The sequence below is a fragment of the Salarias fasciatus genome, chromosome 7 (assembly GCF_902148845.1).
Source record: "Salarias fasciatus chromosome 7, fSalaFa1.1, whole genome shotgun sequence".
Lineage (NCBI taxonomy): Eukaryota > Metazoa > Chordata > Actinopteri > Blenniiformes > Blenniidae > Salarias > Salarias fasciatus.
In genome coordinates this window covers 11,985,831-12,006,706 of record NC_043751.1, presented here as the reverse complement: position 1 = coordinate 12,006,706, position 20,876 = coordinate 11,985,831, and the positions used below count along the sequence as shown (strand labels likewise).

The window sequence follows — 20,876 nt, the reverse complement described above, 5'->3', positions numbered from 1 at the left end:
TCAGTCGACGCTGCTGTACAACGCAACGTGCGCGTGTTATTGTTCTCCCCGGGACAGACCGTGCGGGTGCATATTAGGGAGGCGATGCCTCGCGCGCGGGGGCTCCGTGAAAAACGACAGCTCACGTGCGTGCGCGGTGCGTCTTGAGGAAGCCAGGGTCTGTAAATAAAGCAATGGCCGGGTGCGGGGAGAAGCGGGACGATGCTGCCGTGATCATCGTGGAGAACGAGGCGGAGAGCATGCCGGTGCAGGAGGAGAGGTCCGGTCCGAGTCCCGCCGGTCGCCTGGACACCTGTCCCGTCTGCCAGCTCAACTTCCACAGCAGGGAGCCCAAACTTCTGCCCTGCCTGCACTCCTTCTGCAGGAAGTGTTTGCCGTCACCCTCGCGGAATTTGGCCACAGCTGAGGCGCCAAACTCCCACGCTGACAGCGCGATCAAACCACGTGAGTCACTTTGTTTACAAACACTGAGCCGGGGGTCCGGGGGAAGAAGGAGAAGAAAAAAGAACATGCACATGCTATGGACTTTATTGTTGATTGTGCAGATGTGGCACAGTTTGTCACGTGATCTGTTTTGGTTGCAGTCAATGTGATCCGCTGCCCGGTGTGCAGGCAGGAGTGCATGGAGGTGGACGTGATGGATAACGTCTTTTTGAAGGACTCGGCTGAGGCTCCCAGCAGCACAGTGGAGAAGACCGTCCAGGTTTGGACCACTAAGCGGATTACCACTTTGAGGGCTCCTTTACAATCCGCTCTCAAAACACTGAGTTTTATCCTCTGAATATCCACATATTTGTCTCATTAGCTGGAGCCCCACTGCACTGCATTGTGGTAACATTTTATTATTCCAAAATCACGTGATGGCAACAAGCCAGGACTCAGAAACACACAAAATCAAGGAAAAATGTCTGAAATGCTGCGGGTGTCAACACATGAGAGAAATTTGTGGGGGTACTAAATGTCAAAATCAGGATTTATAACCCCCAGATGTTATGCTTTATGACCCCATTTATTGTTTTATGGTCCTGAAGCTCAAGAGGTCCTGAAGAGGTCATGATGTGGCTGAACACAAAAGGGTGATTAGGCTGTATTTATGATCGGAACGGATGTGGAGGTTCTATTAATGATGGCGATAAAAGAGAAAGATGGGAAAACAGATGCATACAAGCTTTACAGGTCCAAAAGTCGTAAAGCAGGTTGAAAGAGGGCAGGGGTTTATTGATAGCCGTCTGAAGAGATGGGAACGTGGGGAGAATAGGTGGTCATCCTGACTTCGACTGGCCTTCATGCCCAAACGCACTCAAACACACAATCAGGCGTGGCAGAGTCGTCGGGCTCGGAGCACTATCACACGAGATACGCCTTCATCTGCCTCCTCCAGTGTGATTGAAGTTCCACAAATAGACACTGCGGACTCTCAGCCCATCGCTGAGGGAGAGGAAGAAATTATAGACCTGTGTGCTTGGGCAGTAATCCATTTTTAAAATTTAAACTTAAACTGGACAACCGTTCAGTTGCTGCAGACAAAATCTTCTGCCGCCTCTAAAGTTTGAATGAAGGCCCCGCCTCCTGTTTCCTGTTGAGGGAAACTGGAGGGGAAATGTGAAAAGCAGATCCAAGTTAGAGTAGTATTTCATTTCTCCTTTTCTGTTTCTCGTATGGTATTACCTAGTCTGGGCAATTTCTACTCAACGTTTGTATATATTAAATAAATTGCCTCTAATATCTCTCTATGTGTTTTTGCATGGAATGTTCCCCTCCACCGTCAGGTGAGGACACTCCCAGCCAGCAGATGCTGCAGCCCCTGAAACTTCTGCTGAAGTTCCTGTGAAACACACAACACAGGGGCTGGGATATTAAACCAGTGAACACCATTGATCAGGAGTCCCTGAGCGAACTTTGCACAGAAACCGCTGAGTGTTAAGTTAAAGCAAGACATGAAACATTTCTTGATCCAGTGGTTTTACTTTTGTTCCTCTGTGCATCTATTCTGGGGTCAGGGCCAGACAGAGTCGGGAGGACCACACTTTGTCTTCTTCTTCAACTTCTGCACTTTTTCAGAATGCTTCATGGCCTTTGCACCTCTACAGCTCGTACATGTCTGCCCTGATATCGGCGTCATAAAACAACATTAGTCTTTATTTAACATGAGATCAAAATGAACAAGAAAATCAGCGCAGTTGCTTTAGGTTAAAATTGTGTCTAAGAAACTAAAGTGCACTGCACAAAGACAGGACAGTAATGTTTGAGCACTGTGTTTATTCATCCAAGTCGTGCTGGGATCCCAATGCTAAATGATCATACAGCATTTGTCCTATCAAAGTACAAGATACTCCTTAAAATATGCTGTAATTTACCATTGTTGATGTCAAAAGTTGCTTGTGAGAATAATATACACTATTGGAATTAATATCCTAGAATTTAAATTTGAACGTGACAGCCAGTGAGCTTTTTTTTATTAAACTAAAAAATGTCTGCGTCACATCTGCATCACATTTGTTGACATTTGAGACGCTTATTTACGAGATAATGACTTCAAATTTTTTATACAAGTGTTTTGAGTCAATGAAAAGTAACCAATAATGTGCGACAAGTACATTTTTGCTACTTCAGCATTCTCAAAGTGCATCACACACACACACACACACACACACACACACGCCGCACACACAAATATTGACGGCTGCTCGACTTCCACTGGGAGCAATTTGGTGTTGAGTGTCTAGCCTGGGGACACTGACATATGGACAGGGAAAAGCCGAGGTATCAAACCGACTGCCTCGTGCTCCCGCCTGAGCCATAACCACCGCAAATACTCAGTGTTATTTTTAACAGCATCACTTTTTTTTAATTTGTGTAATTTTTTTGTCTTCTATATTCATTTTGCATTTCTGGATATTGTCTCGTTGCTATTCTGTTTTATTCTTTTATACTGCAGTGTAACAGTAGTACAAATTTCCAGAAGCCGCCCCCCTCCTGGCAGTGACTGTAATGTATTCCTGGTAGGTGAGCGAGGTCAGCCTGTGCCCTGAGGGTTTCTACTGTAGGAGTAACATTTTGGAGGAGAAACTTCTTGGATGTGCTGCTTTATTTTTGTGTTGTTTCTGCAGCAAATGAGGATCAAATTCATTCAGAGACATTCCTGGGATTTTCATCTTGATTTATAACCCATTTCCTGCACAAAGATGGACCCGTGACGCTGGCCTCCTCTCTCTGCAGCTCTGTATGACCTGCGACGACAACACCGAAGCCGCCGGCTTCTGCGTGGACTGTGTGGAGTACCTGTGCGCCACCTGTGTGGAGGCCCACCAGAGAGTCAAATTCACCAAGGACCACGTCATTAGACTGAAGACAGGCGTCTCACAGGGTAACCCGTGTCCTCAGCTCACCGTATCCTCTGTGCATCACCTGCAAAATAGTCTCGCTGTTACCATGACGATGGGGTTGGGAAGAGCTATTGTAGGATCGGCGCCCGTGATTTATTTAAAGCGATGGAATATTTAACAAACATTATTATTATTATTATGTTGTATTTATATATGTTCAGTCTGTTTAGACTTGGAGTAACTGTTTGGTTCACAACCTTTCACCTCTTCAACAAACGAGCAGAATGACTCTGGATGAGTATGAATGAATGAATGAATGATTGTTCACTTTGTTGTTTTGCAGAGGTCCGCAGTGTGTCGACTCACAGGCCGATGTTCTGCGACGTCCACAAACAGGAGCCTCTGAAGCTGTTCTGTGAGACCTGCGACCTGCTCACCTGTCGAGACTGCCAGCTCGTGAAGCACAAAGATCACAAGTACATCACAGTCGGCACTGAAACACGGTCAATCGGGTCCAGTCCCGCTGCGTGCATTACGGATTTCTGAGAAGTTATTTTGATTTAACACAAGCACTTCTGTTTTGTCACGTGTTATATAATCCAGCCATGCAAGAAGCGACATACTGCTATTGTGACTGTGTTGTATTTTTTTATTGCAATGCCCAAAAAGACGTGATCACCTTTTTGCCTGTTATTCTTTTAAGGAGACAAATTATAGAAAAGCCAGCTGGAGATACTTCAGCAAGACAAAGCATGTCTTTTTGCGCGTGTGTTTTGACTCAGTGATGTTTTTTTTTAATTAGTTATCAGTTCCTTGAGGATGCTTACAAAAACCACAAACAGCACATGGAGAGCATGACCCATCAGCTGCAGGAGAAAAAGAAACTGATTGAGGAGGTCTCCAACTCCATCAATAATGGGTATGTCCTGCGCTTCTCCACAAGTATGAGGAAACAATCACATATTTCAGGTCTGCTTGAGAAAAAAAAAAACACTTTGTGTGACGATAAAACCCTCATGTATGAGAAGATGTGTAGAAAATGCTATTGATACACAGTACGTCCAGTTTGAACAGCAATGTGACTGGAAGGTCAGGGTTCATATCGGGGTAAGTTTGACCAAGTTGAGTCTAAACATATTAAATTTTATGAACAGCAGGGTCACGCAACAGAGTCGGAGTAATGTGACTAAAACTTTGCACACTTTACTCTTGTTATCTCTTGCAGTGTTTTAGTTTGACCACTTTTCTCTTAGTTTTTTTTTTTTTTGTAGTTTTATTGTTAAATACAAGTTTCTAAACCTCAGTGACCTCCTTATTTCATGTTTTTCTTTCTGTATTAGATACATAATTGTTTAGCTCCGAGCATTTTTCTGTACATATCAGATGCAATCTACTGTTCATCATTTTTAAAAAATGAAATAAGAATTAGAATATTGACCTGATAGTTGTTATAATTTGTCTATTGCAGACTTCTTCAGGTTGATCAGAACCGCACGTCGGTCCATAATGAAATCAAGAAATCTGTCTGCAGTCTGATTCTGGAAATAAACAAAAAGGGCAAGATGCTTCTTAATCAACTGGAGGTACCAGATATTTCTATATCTCACAAAAATACATAAAAAATGGATTTAATGTTGTCAGATGGTGTTTCCAGCGGTGCTGTCTGCCCGACGCTCAGAGTGCGACGCCGCTCAGTTCGCATGTTGTTGTTTTCCAGTCTGCAACCAAGGATCACGAGAGCGTCTTGAGAAAACAGCAGGAGGACATTGGTTATTTATCCAGACACCTGGATCACGTCATCAGCTTCACCAAATGGGCCACAGCCAGGAGCGGCGGCACGGCGCTCTTGTACTGCAAACGCTTGGTGAGGCTGGTCTGATCGTTCAGTCGCTCGGCGGCGTCGGCTCAGTTCTGAAAGCCTGGTTAGAGCCTCGCCGAACGCAATCAAGTGGGAACATATGCCCTCTTGTAAAAACCCAAGTGTCCTCTGAAAATTATTAATATCCCCCTTCTGTTGCAGATTCTGTTTCAGATTGGGAATCTCCTGCGGGCGAAATGCAGCGCCTCGTTTGTGCCGCAGAGCACCGTGCGCTTTCAGTGCCGAGCCTCCTACTGGGCCTCCAACGTCGATCTCGGTAAGACATGAAAAAAAACTATCTTGAAGTCTGATCCCATAAATAGACTCTTCATTTCTCAGTTTTTGTAGTTTTCAATATATTAATATAATCTCTCATTAAGATTTTACTGCTTCTTGTGAACGTTTTTCCTGCCTTAAGATAGTAGCTCCGCTTCTGATTTGCATAAGCGGCGCTTTAATTACGAGTGATGTGTTCATTAAACGGGCGTGATTTACCGGCTAGTTGGTGACTGATTGCGTTTGGATGAAGGAGACAGAATTTTAAGAAGAGACTGAGCTCAACAGGGACCAGCAGCCGCTCGGCAGTTCACTACAGCTACACCGTAGTGGATATTTGAATTGAGAATCCCAGTCAGGTTGGCAGTTTGAAAGAAATGGATGGTACGTTGGATTAGGTCGAGGTCGTAACTGAATTCATGCTGGAAGGTTACTAAAAAAATACATTTATTACAATTGAAACAAGCAGTACAAGAACACACACTTTATATTTATGCACACTACACATGCACACACGATAGTTATAATGCATTTGTGTCTTTTTTACCATGCATGACTTTCATAACTCTCCTCTGCTGTTTTGCCTGAACTCTCTCCTCCACTCGTCTCTGCTCCTTCCTCACAGCGTCGTCTATAGATGTATATAATCGCTGCTCATTATGCTCCCGGCTTTCTGTGTGTGTGCGTTTCCCCTCAGGCTCTTTAGTGGTGGAGAGTGTCCCGGGCCACCAGCTGGGTGGTTTTCAGGGTTTCCCTCATCAGCTCAGCCTCCCCCCTCAAGGCCCCTCAGGCTCCCCCCACAGCTTCGCCCTGGGAGGTCCCAACAGCACCCTGGCTCAGCTCCAGATGCAGGTGGACAAGCTGAACCCGCAGCCCCACTGGCAGCCCCAGCCTCCGCCCCCGCCCTGGACGTGGTACCAGAGCGTCAGGCTGCCACGGACAGTGCTGGGGGGCTCCCCGTCCCAGAGCATGCCCCCTCAGCCAGGTCGCAGGTTCATGGCACCTCCTCCCAGCCATGTCAGCCCAACCAGCAGCTTACCAAGCCCTGGATTTTCTCCCCAGGTTGTTGTGTGTGTTTGTGTGTGTGTGTGTGTGTGTCCTTCTGAGTGACAAGCCCTCTTAACATACACTGACAGCAGATGGCATTGTCCTAAATAGAGCTGACAGCCTTCACATCCTGGGCAATTCACGTCTTTCCCTGTCAGGAGGGATTTTTGTCTTTAGCTCATGATTACAAATCATTGCAAACCAGATAAATCCGCAGTACAACAGCAGCCAACCTACAAAACAGGACTCAGATTCCGCAAGAAGGGCTTGATAATATCTTTCCTTCCAAGTTGTTTAGTCTGGTTCCCGGAGTGTTTTGGCTCTGGCTTTGAAGTGTAAAATGGAAATACTACTGTGTGCCGTGCACGATAAGGTATCATACTTATGTGAACAGGCTGTTACAGCTGCACGGAGACCCCATAATAAAGACATTTCTGCATGTTTTTTTTGCTCATTGCAAGTTTGAAAAGGCTCAAGATCACTTTTCAAAGCAGGCTGAGTTGCAGTGTGTCCTGCAGTTCTTATTTTAGAAAGAAAATTGAGTGCATTACAACGCTACCTGTAAAGTTTCCATCAAGCCTTTGCAGCAGTTAGTGAAAAATGATTTGATAAAAGATGTAATAACGTTCACGATAAAAAGAAATGTTTGTCATATCGGGGAACATCATTTACATCTCTTTGAACTGCTGTGAAATAAATTAGTGATGGCAGTGTCCTGGAGGTACAACACATCTGCCTTACTATGAACAAATGTTTCTTTGGAAACCCTAATCCTGGCTTGAAGTCTCATCTATTTCCTTTTAATAGCAAATCGTGCAAAAAACAAAGGTATTTTCAACAGCTCATTGAGGAGGTATTATCACTTAATCTAACCAAGTCATGATCATATCAACAAATTTTTAGTAGTTGATTAGTCTACAGTTAGGGGGTTTAGGGGTCTGCAGCCTTTATATTATAAGACTTTCCACTATTTAATCCCTGTTAAACAGAGAGTGACAAATCTTTTCTAAAAGTAGTCGTAGATTCATGGAGCCACTAAAGAGCCACATTTGGCTCCAGAGCCGCAAGTTACAGACCCCTGGTCTAAAACATAAAATGCTTGTGAATATTCAAAATATAGCACATTTTCTCCTGACTTGCCGAAGCCTTTACGTTCAGCGAAGTGAAGTGGAAGCATGTCTTGTGCAGCAGCAGCAGCAGCCGCCTTCATTTCATGCATTTTATCATTCAAATGTTTTAGTTAAATGCAGCCTACATGTTATGAGAGATACACAGCCTTCTATAGGAATTAGAAGTGGTTTAACCAGTAGTATTTCTGGTCCCGACAAGCAAGGGAGTGGATGTTTCATCGTTTCTCTGACTAACCTGACTAAAATGCGTCTCTAACAGAAACTCGACAACAATTGGAAACTGGGACTCTTGCACAGATGATCCTAAAACCCCTCAGTATTTTGCTTAAGGCTCAGATTTTTGTCATGGGGAATCAGCCCACACAGACAGGCTCACAGGCTCTGACTGCAGCGTATCTCTGAAATGACTCGAGTTTACTCTTTATATTTCTGCATTTCCCTCTTTCGTTGTGCGCAGCATCATGTGAGGATGATGGGCGGCAGCTCCAGCTACCAAAACAAACCTCTGGATGGACCGTCGCCTCTGTATACACACGTGCCGTCACTGCCCATCAACTCTGGCATCAGTTTGTCACAGCCACGACCTCTGGTAAGTGATTATGAGCTGACCTGAATACTGTTAACACAATATCTGCTCATCATTAAAAAAAAAAATCCTGCCGTGCCGTGATTAGATGGAGTCCACGTACGTGAACAGGAGGAATGATCCAGTTGGTCCGTTATACATGGTGAAGCCAAACTATCCTCAGGGCCTACCTCCTTCTTTACAAGCCAGAAATGGTACGTCCTGCCGTGTCATGCAGAATATTTAAATACTTGTAACTTTTAAATAACCAATTTAAATTTCTTTCCATTGCAAGGCCTTCAAAATTCCCCAGGGTTTGCTCCGATATCCCAGGAGGAAAAACCAGAGTAAGGACACAGCTGTGCACGTGAAAAAATACACTGATACATATACAGATTCTCTCTTTTTCTTTTGTTTCTTATTATTGCTCTCCATAGTTGAATGTTGCTTTAATTTACTTTTGCTGTGCTCTCAATTTAAGACCTGCATCTTGGAAACCTGAAGAAACGCACCAAGCGAACGGATCGGCGGTCTCTGCTGCCAAGAGGAGGCGGAGGTCGTCTCCAGGGCCGATCATTGTTATCAAAGATGAGCCGGACGACGACAGCAGCTATGTGAGGAGATGATGCCTGAATTATTTCGCAGTTCAAGCATTATTACAGAAATAGGTGACGGGTGAATTGGTGCATTTGCTCACGCTGTTTACACAGACAAACATTCCCTACACAGTGTGATCAGTGTGTTTGAGTTTTGTAAAATGGGCCTCTCTCAAAAATCGGCAGAAGCCGTAATATTCAGGGAGCAAGACCCCATTAGGCAATGCTGAACCGACCATAAAAATGGAAATATAATCGTCTGTTTTCATGCGTACGCGAGTTTGACCCTTATTTTGAACATGTAAGTATTCTGTATTTGCATATTTTTGCACATCAGTTAAAAGAATGCAAAATCAAACAAGACATGAAAAGTCAAACAACTTGCCTCTTCAAATTGTCTGTCTTCAGATGGAAGAGTAAAAGCAGACATAGGAATTAGTTCATTTATCCAGCTCAGGGTCGCACAGTGCTTGAGCTTATCTCAACTGATTATGGATGAAGGGAGAGTACATGATGAACCGGTCACCAGCATGTCACAACACACACAGACACACACACACACACACACACACACACACACACATCTACGGGCAAGTTAGAGTCACTGACCACAAATGCATATTTTTGGAAATCTGAACGCTCGGAGAAAACCACTCTGGCAGATCCAGAAGCCCAACTCAGACTTGAACTGTGGGTTTTCTCGCCATGAGGCCAGACTGCTAACCGCCACACCGCTGTGGACTCCAGTTCTGGGCTCTTATCGGCCAAATCGTCTGAGGCTCAGCTACCGAGCGTCCGGGAAAGTGAACATTTCCTCTGAAATCCCAAAATGCAACTTTGCTCTGGATCAATCTGTTTATAACAAAGGTTCCCCTCAAAGTTATTGAGTTATTTTGGTATGTATTAGTTGTAGTTCTGATATTTTCTTCCTCTTTGTTTTGTATTCCAGACACATGCCAGTCTCACCGCCAGCCTCCCCGACAGCACAAACGACCAGCTGAAAATCACTTCTCAAGGCGAAGGAAAAATGGTCCCGGCCCTCCGTTCCGCCTCGCAGCCCCTCGGCGGCCCTTTGGATCAGAGTCCGGCCAAACCTGTAAATCACAGCCGCTCGGAGGGAGAGGAGCAGCAGGCCGATCAAACCGGAGCTCGGTCAGAAGACTCTAATGAAGTCCTGTGCGCCGTGTGTCGGACGGCTGGACACTCGCTGACCTGCCACAAGTGTCTCAAAGTTTTTCATCTCGCCTGCCATGTTCCGTCTGTCCTCAGATCTCCCAGGCAAGCTTCGTCCAAAATGTCTTCATCGCTGCTCTCAGATGAAAACCCAGAGCTCGTGTCTTCTCACTCTCCTGTTTATACTAGAATCAACAACTTGTGGCCCTCTGTGGAATGAAAAAAAAAACGACAGTTAGGCTTCTTTTGACACCTTGTTTTCACATGTTGGAGGTGTGAGGTTTTCATCTGACGGCTCCACACTCTGCTTTTTGATGTATGTACCTGCCAACCGGCTCCTGTGTCGAATCTCTGGACTTGTCTGCGTTTCAGCGGGGAATGGCTCTGCTCTTTCTGCCGTGACCTGTTAGTGCCTGAGATGGAGTACGACTGCAGAGCTGAGAGCAAACCTGAGGCCAAGACTGTGAAGATGGAGACGGATTCTGAAGGAGGACTTTGCCCCGTGGAGAAAAGAGTCAGTGGTTTCCTGTTTGGCAGCATTTTTTTCAAATATAATTGCATTTTGCTACAATAATTGTGAACAATTTATACTATTTTACAAAGTTTGTCAATAGACATTTTTAATATATTAAAAGAGAATTGATCGTGAACCACACATATATTGTGAGTAGTGTTTTCTTTTAGTGGATCAATCCCACTAACTCATAAATGCTGTTTTTACTACTGCTAAGCTGATATATTTTATTATGTTTTGATAGCTGGGAATCAATCTATTTATTTATGGGGCAAATTTGAAAACACGAGTCGAGGAAAGTACTGTTCAAAATCAGATAAAACCAATAACGCTTTACTGTCGTGCCGCTACTCTTGGCAACAAAACTACTGAGCACTCTTATGAAATTGATAACAGCCCATAAATAAACTTTATCATGTGTATTGCTTTTTTTTTTCTTTTTTTTTTATCTCAGGTGATTTGTTGAAACTCCTTTTTGGCATTAAGTCAGATGTCTGTGTTTTCTCACTTTGCAGAAGTGCGAGAGACTTTTGCTGCTCTTGTTTTGCACCGAGTCCAGTTCGGATTTCCAGGAATCCGCATCCCCCTCGGTGAGCGCACAAAGAAAATGTTGACGGGATTAGTGTCACAGGGAGTTACTGTAATTGAAATTTTAATTACACGTAATGCGCGATATTTATTGGGCCGCAACAGGGAAATTAAAAAACCAGAAATAGAGCGGCTTTAATCTGCTGCTGCCTGCGCCGTTACAGCAAACATGAAGAATTACTCACTGCAAACTGTATATCAGAACATACAGCATATGGGAGTGCAGCACTTAAATCACAATTGAATTTTAGCTCAAACACAGTGAATAATTATGAGTTGTTACATAATAAAGGTGCAATAACCCACGATCTCCTGTGTGCAGTGCTAACATGTAATGCCTGTGGATTTTCATTTGACGTCTGCTCTTGAAGTTTCATCGCTTTATTATCTCTCCCTTTCTAAATACTGTAGGTATGTGCTAGAAACAGGCAGACTATAAAGGGACCAGTGAATCTCTCCACTGTGAAAAAGCGTCTGGAGGCTGAGCAGGGCCTGTGTTACCAGAGCTCCGCAGAGTTTGTGTCAGACGTTCGGCTCATCTTTGGAAACAGAGCGCTGCTCAGTGAGGTACTGCGCGCAAAAAGCCCCTCGAGAAAAGCGCTTTTCTACGCTGAACACTTGGTAATTTTTCCTCCTAACTTTTTTCTCCTGTCTTCCATGCCAGTCTGACTCAGAAACGGCCTCGAAACGAAGGAGGTTTGGGGAGCTGTTCGAAGAGCGCCTGAAGGCCCTCTACCCCGAGCAGACCTTCCCAGAGATCAAACTGGAGGTGATACCAGCTGCCCCGGCCGACGCCGAACCCCCGTCTCTTGACGACACGTCCCAGATTACAAAGCGCCAGCGCGTGTGTTCGGACTCCCAGGATGCACCCAGTCGTCCCAGTGGAATTGTGGGAACTGTCTGAGTGCTCAAACCTTTGAACCATTTTTATTACAAACACTTGTGATACACAGTTACCTTCCAGTTGCAGAACATGTTTTGTATGTTTAGTATTTAGATGATTTATGCTACAGGGTCTAAAATCAGCAAACGATCAGGATTATGTTACGTTATGTTACGTTACGTTATGTTCATTATCCTTTGACTGGCCATAACTTGAAGGTTCAAATGATATTCATACAAAAGGTGTGTACGATATGTTGCATATTTACGAATGTACAGGACAGAACAAACAAGCTCTTCTTGTGTAAATATAAAGGTGCATCTCAAAAACTTAGAATATCATAGAAAACTGATTTCCACGTTCATAACATACACAAATTATCAAATGCATTTTTAAATGATTTGTACTGAATTTAACATTGAGTTAATAAAGAAGGAAAAACATCTGTAAAACCATAATTTTGATTTCCAGGATTTGTATGCTCAAACAATGTGGAATAAGTTGACGGTAGATGTGATCATTCAAGTTTTTGAGATGAACTTGAAGCTGTAAGATAAACTCTGGTAATGATGGGATGTCAGTCATATGTCCGTCCAGCATTAACGTGTTTCTGAGTCCTTCAGGGCTGCAGAGTGTGAAAGAGGGAGACTGAGGCAGCTAAATTTTTCAATTTCAGTCACAGTTATCCAATATTGTTTTGTGAAATTAGGTATTTATGTTTAATAAAGTATTTATTTATTTACTTTGATTATTTATGTATTTACCTTCATAGCTTTAACTTGACTCCTCTCGACTCTCGGCTCACTGTAGTGATTTCTTTCTCATACGTTTGGCTGTAAACCTCCATGCCCACAGGTCAATTTACAGGCGGGTTTCCACAGGGTACAATAAAATCTTGATTCCGACCAAGAAATCTGTGTTAATTCACTCTGTAACTTCATGTCAGAGAAGTCTATTAACCTCCAGAAAAGCTAAATGTCGAAAGTTTTGCCGCGAGTTTCCACTGCTGCGTCGACACTCGGGTCCTTTGAATCCCACAGAGCGGGCCTCGGTCTGTTGTTAGTGGATCTCTGCAGATTGACACAGACGTGGCAAGACAAGCTTTGTTGAGCTTCAAAGGGACTGTACTGCCCCCCCCTCCACGACAAGATTAACGCCGTCTGAATGCGACCTCGGCCGCTCCAATTACTTCCACCTATGAGCTCGGAGGTCACTTTGTGCCGGTGTTTCTCATTAAAACACAAATGTAGATTGGTTGAGGAGAGGAGGAGGTGAAGCTGGTGGTTTCTGGCAAACTGAAAGAATGAGAAGTTGCTCTGAAACGTTCACTCTGCTGTTGCCAGCCAGAAGTGGAGTCTGCCACTGGTCTGGCTCTTATTTCAAACAGTCTTCACTCCCTATATGATATTTTATCTGCCTTCTTTGTAGGTAGAGATAAGGATAGGCCAACAGTGCATGGGTGCTGATAACTAATGCAGTACAGTGGGGGGGGGGGGGGGGGGGGGGGGTGCCATACCCCTTGTGTGATAGCAGCAGGAGTGTTGGAAATAGCGCAACCGCTTTTGGCAGTGAGATGCAAAGGGAACTGATTTCTATAATGACATTGATATCACAGTAGAGAACATTTGCAGACTTAATGTCTTTCTCCTGCTCCCCAAGTAGCTGATTTAGCATTAGTCAAGAGTTTGCCTGTCTCCAGAATTCTGGGATTACAGCCCCAAAAGTGAAGCTGAATTTACAGGAACTGTCTGCTGCTGTCCTCTTTCCTTTCTGCTTATTATCAGTTGCTCTAAATGTTTCTTGCAAGGACAGGTGTTGACTGGTGGACACTGGGTAGTCCTTGAAGGAGTGTGTGTGAAAAATTTAAGAAACTAATGATGACTGATCGAACCAAACACACCAGGTGTGTATTATATCACTGTAGGACATGAGCTGATTGTTGAGATTTTCTCTGCGTTGCTGCATGACAACAATGGAAAAAGCCCAAATTAAAACCAGATACGACTTTTAATTTGATGGATTATCTACACACCAGCAAATGTAAACCCCCTCTGCAGGAGCTGCTGTATTGTCAAATGAATGGTGACGAGAGAACGCCTGAAAAGTAAAAATAAACTGCACATTATGTCCTTTAATGAGCCAAGACTTCCAAAACAATAATGCGGTCCATTAAAGTGTGGTATTATGGAGAGATTGTCAGCAAACTACAATTACTGAGAGGAAAAACTCTGATTGAGGAGCAGGAGAGTCGGACGTAGCCGAGTCACACGCGACAGTTTTACCAGTGCAGTTATCCATTTATTACTGTCATATATTTGTGGTCTCTTCCTGTATGCCTGTGGTGTGCCGATATCAAGGCTTTGGTGATGTTCTTGACTGGCTAGACTGGTGGTGGAGACATATGGCTCTGATTAGGAGATCATTTAACCTCTCTCTGTCACCATGCCCAGAGCCAGGAGACTGATCGAATTTGCAGACGGCCTGAGTTGGTACAAAATGTTTATAATACAGTCTAGCAATTATTTCTCCTCTTCCTGCCAACTCGGGTAGACTTTGCGTGCGCGTGTGCATGCATGTGTGTCTGTGGCTTGTTTATACACCCAGACCCTTCTCACAGTTCATGATCACTTTGGCTGAAGGCGAACCCACATCTGTGGCACGGTTACAAAAGCTTCAATTCATTAACTTTAATGGAGAAAAACAGGGTCAGCATAGTGGATCTACAGGGACTTGCATTTCCAATGCAGTATAAATAACAATCAAAACAAAGAGAAGGATGCAACAGCAGAGATCCTGGTTCTGATTCTATCTGCAATGTTGATTAAACCTCTTCAAACTCAAGTGAAAAACTGCACTTTCTTTCAGACAGTGACAGCTAAAATATTTATTTCTTGACTCCCCCCTATTTCCTTTAACCAATATATCAAGAAAAAGTTTCAAGACTTACAGTCTGGACATACCCACAACACATTTTAAGAATACCCCCAAACCAGCTCCAGATGTTGAGCAATCACTACAATCATTAGTCACAGACAGAAAAAGTCTGCTGCTCTGCAACTGATGGGAAGACAATTTCCATGTGTGGCTGCATACTTCACGGCACAGTAGCTCGAAGACACTTTGCAAGTCCTTGCACACACACATACACACGCACACGCACTCACACAAATGTATATACGAGAGCCCACATCTCCCCAGGCAGTATTTTAGGTCCGATGCTTTCCAGCACACATAAATATATCCGTCAAATAAAATATTTCTGAAGGATATACATTTTTTCTCAGAGCGTGGTCATAAGTTACAAAATAATTAGTTTTGGTAAGTCGAAGTCAGAGATGAAAATTATTTTAGCAAATGAATATACTGTAAATATGCCTGCCTGTTGCTTTCTGATGAGGCAGGCTGGCTGGTGGTGGCCCCAGCCCGCCCCCCTCACGTGCCATAATTAGACGCTCGTTCCCCTCTCACGCTGCCGCCGCCGCTCTCCGCTCCATCACGCGCGCGCCTTTTCCCCGGTCTCAGTCTCTGTCTCTCCTTTTTTTTTTTTTGGTTTTTTGAAGAGCCTTACATCCCGAACAGGACCCTTGCTGCCGGACTCGTCTCCCAGCCTCCGGTCCGTGGTGAAGCTCTCCTCTCCTCCTCTCATGGCTCCGCGCGCTCTGCTGCTCTGCGTCCTGCTCCCGCTGCTCTCTGGACAAGGTAGGTTACCTCTGTGCACAAAGATCCAACTGCTCTGGCCAAAGAAGGATATTTACATATAATACGCTAGGTAGGAATCTAATTCTCACAACTTTTTATTATTATCTTTAATTCATTGTGTGTGTTTTTTAGCACAGCAATAAAAGAAGGATGAAAAAGACTGCGGGTGAAGCTAGAGGAAGTGATTCATTAATCTGAGGACTAGTTGGGACTTGTGTTTCCAAAAGCGGGTACTTCATTAGAAGTGCAGGAGGGTTAACAGTCCCAAAACTTTTCTCATGCAGATCATAAAATCTGGTGGGTAAGCTGATTCCATTTGTGTTATATCTTGTTCTGTACAACAAGTTATAATGCAGTGTAATGTAATGTCCCCCCTCCCTCAGCACCCCCCCCCCCCCTCCAATTTTCGATTGAATGACAGACTTTTTCCTGTTTTTAAATAAATTACATGTTATTGATATAGCCTGTGATTGGAATCTAAAGGCAGTGATAGTCATAAAAGAGAAAATTTAAATGTTCCTTTGCTGGCAAGACGTTTTAAATGTGACATACCTGGAAAGTCTCGCTTTATAGTCTGCAACTGTTGTTATGCTTATAATCTTTAACATAAGCTTGGTCAATATTTCCAATTTGTCTCAATTACATGTTTAATTAAATGATTTTTTTGAGTTATGCCCTTCAGTTCTTACTTTTCTGATAATCGTTCTTCCTAAAAACTCTTAAAAAAAAAGTTCACTTCTGGGAAAGGACACCCTCCTGGCCCCCGATGTTTTCCTGCTGCTGCTTCCCCTCAAAGCACTGTGGTGCCCCCCTCCCAGGGGAGGCCAGCTGCCCTAAACTTTGAAAACCACTTAAATAAAGCTACTTTTTTGCACCTAGCCCATGCATTATACTATTGATCATATCCATTTGGTCTGTAAAGTGAAAAAAGAAGATGTCACGTCACATGACAAGTGTTAAAGTGCCATTTCTCACGAGCTGTGAGGTGGGAGTTCTCACAGCCACCTCGGTTTTCTGTACTTTCTGCCCTGTGAGTCAAAGGCCAAGGTTCTTGGTATGCTGTGACGATACGTCAGGAACGACCACTGTCTCACCGGCGCAGGAGGGTCCAGACAGAAGGGTGTGATTTACACTTTAGTGCCCACAGCAGGGTTACCACGGCCCAGGATGAGCCATGTCCAAATGCTGATGGCTCCTCTGGCCACACATGGGGCTGTTTTCACAGTCAGCAGGGGAACCTTCCTGCATTCTTTGTAAGGGGTTTCATCACCGGTCAGTTTGGTAGGAAATTCAGGGAAGTGTCAGCTCGACCAGTTGCCAAATAGTGTGCCATTGAGTTGTTTGAAAATCACATTAAACCTACACTAAGGAACTTTTCAACCTTAATAAAACATTTTAATATCTTTTGTGATGATACATCGACTTACAACTAGTTGAATGACCCCTCTGTCACGGGCTGAGGGCGTCAGTATTGCTTTCACTTGGACAAAGCAGCTGTGAGGAGGGTGGTAGGAACCCTGCACACTAAAAAACTCCAAATGTGCGGACTGCTTTACGGCATGCGTCACATCATGACATAACATTGTTTAGCCACCATTAGATTCATTTAGATTCATTATCTCGTCGCTATCCATCATTCACACAGCCACTGGATACAAATGAAGGCGAGTTCAATCCGACAGCATGCCCACCAGGAGCAGCAATTTACGACGCCACGCGCTAGTCCTCATGGGAACTGTAGTATTCCTTCAGGCAAAACACTACCGCTTTTGTCCACTGGCGCCACCAAAATAAACGAAAACTGAAAGTTCCTTAGTGTTGCTTTAACTTACTAACACAGTACTAAAAAAGACGTGTTAATGTCCTAACTAACCATCAGTGAAAGACTCTTATATTCAGTAGTGTTTCTACGAAATAGTTCATTTACTAAATGTAATTGTTTTCAGTGTAAATGTCATGAAAACGAATCAAAACTTATAGTGAACAGTTTGCAACAGTGACAGCGCTTTAGGACGTAAGGTCACAGTGACACAAGCGTGTTGTACTTAGGATGTCTCGGACCATGCTTTTCTCGCCAGTGGATCGCAGCACACATTAAAAGAAAAATGTGAAATTCCACTGGAAATCCTACAACTACTAAAAATGTGCTGCTTGGTCTCAGATTATTCTTACAGGTTTGGGAAGACTGAATGAGTTTCTAAGCCAAAACTCTTTAAAATTGATGTTTCCCAGTTTGGTTGACAGACCTACAGGCAGAGAGTTAAATAGTTAAACAGAAACATTTCACTAAAAACCATGACTGCTACTTATGAGGGAAGTTTTGTTGTGGAGTGTGGTCCAGGCAGACTACTCCATCTGGGCGGAGCTCCACCATCAGGCTCATTAAGCCTTGTTTACATGAGTCGTCTAGACGAAGGCAAGCCGTGCGCTGCTCTGCCAAGAGCGAATGGCCCGAGCAGCACCGTCATCCAAAATGAAAACTAGACCTTTCCAGGCAGACAATACATCACGGAGACGGAGACAGAGACGCAGACTGCGTCTGAACCAGAGCATGGCTGCGCCTGCTCTGCTTCTCTTGATAAAACGCAAGAAGCCACACGGTTCTGTTCTTTCAATTTGGGTTTTTGCAAAGCGGCAGACGGCGGTGGCACCGGAATGACTGGGATTCTGCGAGGATTCGAGTTACTTATCAGCACAGAGCTGCTGCGGGGGAGAGAGCTGTGACTTTGTGATCAACTATTTCTTGTCAATTATAATATACTTAGCTTTCCATTGGAGAGAAAGAATTCAGCATTAGTAATTCTGTGGAATCTGGAAAGGTAGTTTTTGGACGTCATTCCAGTTTTAATGCAAATCACGTGTTTTGGCAAGAGGATGTCACTTACTGGAAGGGGTCAAAAAAAAAAAAGGAAAGAAGTACCGAAACCTCAAGACCAAGTTTAAAAGCAGAGTCACTAACGTCATCCCAGTCATTAGAGCAACTTAGTGATTAACATCATCAGCTGAATATTTGAAGATGATTGTAATTGGAACGTCCTGCAGAAAAAGAGGGACAAGACATGCTGAATATTTCAAAGTCAAAAGCTTTTAAAATATTCTGCCAGGTTAATCGTCCTTTGGTCACAGTGTGTTTTGTGCTTTGTCTTTATCAGTAGCTTTTTTTTAAGTATAGTTATAATGGTTCTTCCTGCCTCCATCTCAGACTGACATCTTGATTTAATGGTGATAGTAAAATTCCTCCTGCTCCTCCGGGAGGAGACAGCAGCCCTCTGATGAGTTCTGCTCCAGACACTTGTCCTCCCTACCTGATCTAACTTCTTTGGTGAACTTTCTCACTCCTTCCACGCCTCCCACTGCAGATGTTTAGTCTCAAGCAGATGTGTTTTTTTCACAATCAATATTCCCAACTCTAACAAACCAGGAACGACTTGTATATCATCACAATCATCCACAAAAAATTAATTTCACGCCGAGTCTGTTGTCTCTTTTTGCTCTCTGCTCTCCGGCGATATATTTCTAATGGCAATTTGACGCACCGATTCTGGTTTGAGCCGTAGGGTGAAGAAGAAGATGAAAAAAAAGGTCCAAGAAGTCAATCTGCCAGAGCTATTTCACGTTTGGCAGATCACACAAACCACAGGCGAATGAATGTGCTTGATGTGATTGCGACTCCTGATTGTTTACAGAGTCGAGGCATTCCACAATCTCTAATCCACATGAATAAACAGCCAGATCACCCCAGGGCTGGTTGGGCTCCAGTCAGAAAGCCTCTCTCTCGTGTCTGCAACAACATCATTCATTGTCTTTGGCAAAAAAATACCCAGAGGCTGTTTAAATTCTCAGACACATTTTTAAATTTTGTTTTTTCCAGGATGCAAGTCGGTTTGTCCGAGAAGACAATTCTAATCTAATCTTTCTGGTTTAATTTGAAAGAAAACAGTCTTTATAGCTTAATGAGGAAGAATGTTGTCTCAATCAGTTTGTTTTTCTCACATCTTGGACTAAAAATCTGTGCAGTACTTTGTTCCGAGTATGTTGACAGCTCAGGCAAGTTTTATATATACAGAGGCAGCAATGCTCCACATGGGTCTGCACAATCTCCAGCTGACAGGGATCGATCGATCTCATAAGATGACCAGACCAGGCATTCAACAAAGAAATTAGAAGTAAAGAGAGTAAAGAGCTGTCAACTCTCAAAGTGAATATCGTGCTAGAAACTGAACTTTTAAGATCGCACATGGCAAAAATGAAAATGAAATGTGGGTTGATGCTGGACGTCCTGAGGAATTTATGCCGTTAATGTTATGATATTGTATTCAAAGGCAGTAGAAGGCACAACTGGGGGTTTTATTTATACATAAGCCTGTAACTGCAATACCTGTTACACTTGTTCCCTATAGCGTATTTGGTCATTGTTTTCGATATTACACCTGCAGTACTGTCGATATTTTTTTTTTAGATGTTATAAGAGTTTAGAGGACATAAGGCATGTAAACAAAATGTAAGTCCCTCTCAGGTTTCTACACATCACATCCTGGCTACTTATAAATAATTCCTTCCTGTGTATGTGTGTGTGTGTGTGTGTGTGTGTGTGTGTGTGTGTGTGTGTGTGTGTGTGTGTGTGTGTGTGTTTGCAGAAACACCGCTGGTCTCCCTGGAGGACTGCTGTAAAGATGGCCAGAAGCGCGGTACTGATAATGAGGACTGTGCGTCCCTCCCTCTCATATCCCCGTCGACCATGTGCAGGTAAGCAGGTGCCGTCAGTTTCAACTCCGTAAGATTTCAGAGGAGCGAATACTCACTCGGGGCTTGTTCGGATTTACAATTCAATAAATGCGGCACCCTTTGTCACAGCACTACCTCTTCTATCTGCACTACAGAAGCTCTTGCAGTATTGGTCCCCAGGGATTCGGCCTGCGCCGTGTATGAGAGAAATGTCTGTAGGGTCTTAGTGAGAGATCGCTTTACCTTACTTCCATAAATCTCTAGGCACATTATTCACTTCACGTGAGAGCAGGAAACACTAATAGTGATGGGATAATAACAGGCCTGCTGGTAACCCTAGAAGGTGTGCTGCCACAGGTCCAGGGATCAGAAGCCGGGGAGATCGGCTGTGAACACTGATGGCAAACACATTTACCGTAGCCGCTCCGGGTGATCCCAAATTTGTCTAAATTATAGTGTGAAGGGAAGAGAGGAAAAGGGCAGGGATTTGTGGGGG

General features: G+C 43.9%; 2 protein-coding genes across 3 annotated transcripts in view; both read left to right on the top strand.

Moving 5' to 3' along the window:
• Positions 1-2: 2 nt before the first annotated feature.
• Positions 3-12,856, top strand: LOC115392400 (transcription intermediary factor 1-alpha-like). The gene is made up of 18 exons (XM_030096990.1): positions 3-444; positions 585-703; positions 3,220-3,367; positions 3,670-3,802; positions 4,129-4,245; positions 4,795-4,909; positions 5,044-5,190; positions 5,347-5,461; positions 6,158-6,522; positions 8,095-8,226; positions 8,312-8,417; positions 8,498-8,549; positions 8,684-8,816; positions 9,748-10,076; positions 10,344-10,485; positions 11,001-11,075; positions 11,485-11,640; positions 11,738-12,856. Exons 1-18 carry the CDS (start codon positions 174-176, stop codon positions 11,975-11,977), a joined length of 2,895 nt encoding a protein of 964 aa, XP_029952850.1. The 5' UTR covers positions 3-173; the 3' UTR covers positions 11,978-12,856.
• Positions 12,857-15,161: 2,305 nt separating this feature from the next.
• The window catches only part of fbln1 (fibulin 1), a 33,935-nt gene continuing 28,220 nt past the window's right edge, over positions 15,162-20,876 (top strand). For both annotated transcript variants that reach the window (XM_030096887.1, XM_030096888.1), the window contains exons 1-3: positions 15,162-15,274; positions 15,517-15,655; positions 20,293-20,401. In XM_030096887.1, coding sequence (XP_029952747.1) covers positions 15,601-15,655; positions 20,293-20,401 — 164 coding nt within the window. In that variant the 5' untranslated portion in view covers positions 15,162-15,274; positions 15,517-15,600. The remainder of the gene's footprint in view (positions 15,275-15,516; positions 15,656-20,292; positions 20,402-20,876) is intronic.

Excerpts from the sequence above, each read along its gene's own strand:
- LOC115392400 (XM_030096990.1), top strand. The coding sequence starts at position 174 with ATGGCCGGGTGCGGGGAGAAGCGGGACGATGCTGCCGTGATCATCGTG. Across the intron at positions 704-3,219 it reads CAGTGGAGAAGACCGTCCAG|CTCTGTATGACCTGCGACGA; the intron begins GTTTGGACCACT and ends CTCTCTCTGCAG. Across the intron at positions 10,077-10,343 it reads TCTGTCCTCAGATCTCCCAG|CGGGGAATGGCTCTGCTCTT; the intron begins GCAAGCTTCGTC and ends TCTGCGTTTCAG.